This window comes from Thermobia domestica, chromosome 14, assembly GCF_964235325.1.
Source record: "Thermobia domestica chromosome 14, izTheDome1.hap1.1, whole genome shotgun sequence".
Classification (NCBI taxonomy): Eukaryota; Metazoa; Arthropoda; class Insecta; order Zygentoma; family Lepismatidae; genus Thermobia; species Thermobia domestica.
In genome coordinates, this window is record NC_137467.1 from 26,479,279 (window position 1) to 26,482,395 (window position 3,117).

A 3,117-nucleotide genomic window follows, 5' to 3' on the forward strand; every position below is an offset into this window, starting at 1 on the left:
ATTCATAATAGGACACAGTCACTGCCTGTGTGATGTCAATAGATGTCACTATAATGCAGGCAATTTATAGATTTAAAACTATTGTGACGATTTACTTCCAAAACATAAACTGTATCCTATCAACTTAATTATTTCGAAATATCACAATGTCCGCAACCACATCATTTAGAGTTTAAAATTCGTATTTGTGTAACACTAAAGTTAGTTGGAAGTCAAGTCAAAAATTAAAAATAAAGAAAATAAACCATTAGAGCACTAAATTATGCAAGATCTTAATCTTCAATGTGCAGCTGGCTGAATGTTCATGTACAACATGTACAGTTGCTTTAGTACATAGAAAGCCAACAGTCGATTATCTACTGTCAAAAACACAATATAAAATACATCCTAGAAAATACTATCTACTTAGTTTTTCCTGGACTTAGAACTATATTTATGAAATACTTCAATTACAAATTCCATTATACTCAAAGATAATCCGAAAATAAGCAATGCAAAACCACCCATCAAATCCTTAATAGAAATTATTATAACATCATTATCTTTAGCACTGAAAGCTAAATGTCGCCTTGTTCTCCAGACATCTAGCAACGTATCAGTTTTCCATTTTTCACCTAATCCATATTCCACACAATCTTGAATCACTTGATTAAAAGAATTCACGTAAGGAGAATTTGGTCGCAGCAAATAAACAGTAGGAACTGAAACAACAATCTGCTGGACTTTATGAATCATCGGTTTCCCTTGTGAATCGAAAAGGGAGTGTAAATATACTAAATAATCAATAACACCGGATTCCCTAAGTATCCCCCAATTTTTCGATCCAGCCAAATCTACTAATGATTCTAGCAGAGTTTTTAGAGAAGTTAAGTCCTTCCACTTGGCTAGAATGTGTTTCATTAGGTGATCAGTAGGGTCAGAGAAAAACCTCCGATGGTCAAAATGGCCACCAAGCGGAATACCTGAGTCTACAAGATCATTCATAGTATTAATTAACTTATATTTTATTGGTTTCGTAACAAATCTAAAAAGCGAAGCCTGGTAGCAATAATTCAAAATGAAAGAACCCAGAACCCAGATTAGAAATACTACTCTAACCAAAGGTATATGAGGTGGTTCTGAAACAGATATCCCTAAAAGTATTGAGAAATTATACATGAAAGGAGATCGGAACATTAAACTATTTCTATTCTTAATAAAGGATCTCATTAATTTTGAAGAGACAATAACGAGACCATATACGAATATAATTAAAATCCAGGATTGTAATTGGAAAGGGAAGATTATACTCATCCATTAGGATATGTGGAGTGTTGGCGAACAGCCCATATCATTCGAAAAATTTTTCCACTCAGTATTGGATGGAAATGTACAAAATAATTCAAGTTTGGTGTCCAACCTACAAAGCTTCCTTCTAATTCTCCTGACATTATTCTTGCCAAATCACCAAGAAATGTGCCATTAGGTAAGGGTACACCATGATCATTCATATTAATTCTTTTCAAAAACTTCAAAGTAAAATTCAATCTGTTTGCAATTGTATACATTATTTTTGGTGTTAGGCCCTTAGCAACAACACTACCACCTGTTCTCTTTTCTAATATGGAAACAGGAGGTAAATTAGTTGTTGTAGCACTCAATTCACACGAATGAAGGTTTTCTAATTTATTCGGAAATAAGTCTCTTTCTTTGATCATGTGTCCCTTGTGCCATTGATCAATGAGTATTAGTTTACCAGCTGACTTACAATGACTTTGTGAGAATGGAAAATATGTGTATATGTCGATGGTATTCAGTAACTTTATATTCCCCATTGTAATAACAATCACATTGAATATATTTTCCTGAAATGCACTACGAAAAATATTTTCTGTCTCAGTTGTTTTGTTCACTGAAGAAAGAAAAACAATGAATTTACTTCTAGGACTTAAATAAAATAGCTTTAACTTGTGAATCGCTTTCGAAAATTCATCATTGCTTTTCAAGAAAAACAAGTAAATCATTGAATCTTCGGACCATTCTAATAGAGAAAAATCGAGTTTTGGTGCATTTAGTACACCTGGCAATTTGCTATTAACAATTACAAATGCACCGTTGTAACTTGATAGTAGTTCATTCAATGCATCAGTTGTATTTTCTGCAAATACTGTTACAGCTCGTGTATGATTGTGATACATGGCTATTATATATGAAAGGCAACGAAATAATTCAGTGTTCGGTTGGTTTGGTGGTAATTTTGATATTAGAATTTCCCCGGCTTTTGTTTTGATAGCCATTACAGAAATTGTAAGAACAACCATGTAACATGTCCTCATTGTATGGTCAAGATTGCCTAAAAGAAATAAGAAAATATTTTTAGTTACACTTCGTAGTTTTTGTTTTAATTATCATTTCTAATTTATAATGAGGCTTTCAGAACTAATCAATACATATTACAATAAGAACCTAGATAAAAGGGGTATAAAATGTATACATAAAGAACATGGAAAGGTTTATATAGTTTTTTTTTTCATTATAAGAGCTTTTCACAGTATCTGGGCATGAATCTCTAATCTCTGCGAGGAACATCAGATAGAAATTATAAAGATTTAAACATAACGAAATTGACCAAAGGTGGAGTTGATTTTCTTGTGTAGCGAATGCACCAGTTACAAAATAGCTCTAAAACGGTCGCTTAAAAAATGTCCTGTTTACTGAATTTATAGTCCATTCAGGTGTTCCACAGGGCTCGAACTTAGGACCTTTGCTCTTCTTCTTATACATTAGTGATTTACCTAAAGTAATAAAGTCACAAAAACTTCTATATGCAGACAATTTAAGAATTTATCATGCGAAATAGCATCTATGCACCTCATGAGTGGTGTGAAATTAATAAGTTGCCACTGAACATTGTGAAGTGCAGTGTAATAACTTATACAAGAGAAAGAAGTTACTTGAAATTTGAGTGTCAAATGAATTACATATCACTGCAAAGAGTTGACCAAATAACTGACTTTGGGGTATCAATAAGATCAAAACTCTCGTTTGATATTCATCTAAATCAAATTGAAAAGGAGGCTTATAGAAATCTCGGATTTGTAATGGGACTTCAAAGTGAATTCAAGAGCATTAATGTTC

The 3,117-nt window shown here is 32.6% G+C and overlaps 1 protein-coding gene across 1 annotated transcript; it reads right to left on the reverse strand.

The window, feature by feature from the left end:
* Positions 1 to 405: 405 nt before the first annotated feature.
* On the reverse strand, positions 406 to 984 carry LOC145669760 (uncharacterized). The gene has a single exon (XM_081738098.1). It carries the CDS (start codon positions 982 to 984, stop codon positions 406 to 408), a length of 579 nt encoding a protein of 192 aa, XP_081594224.1.
* Positions 985 to 3,117: the final 2,133 nt, after the last annotated feature.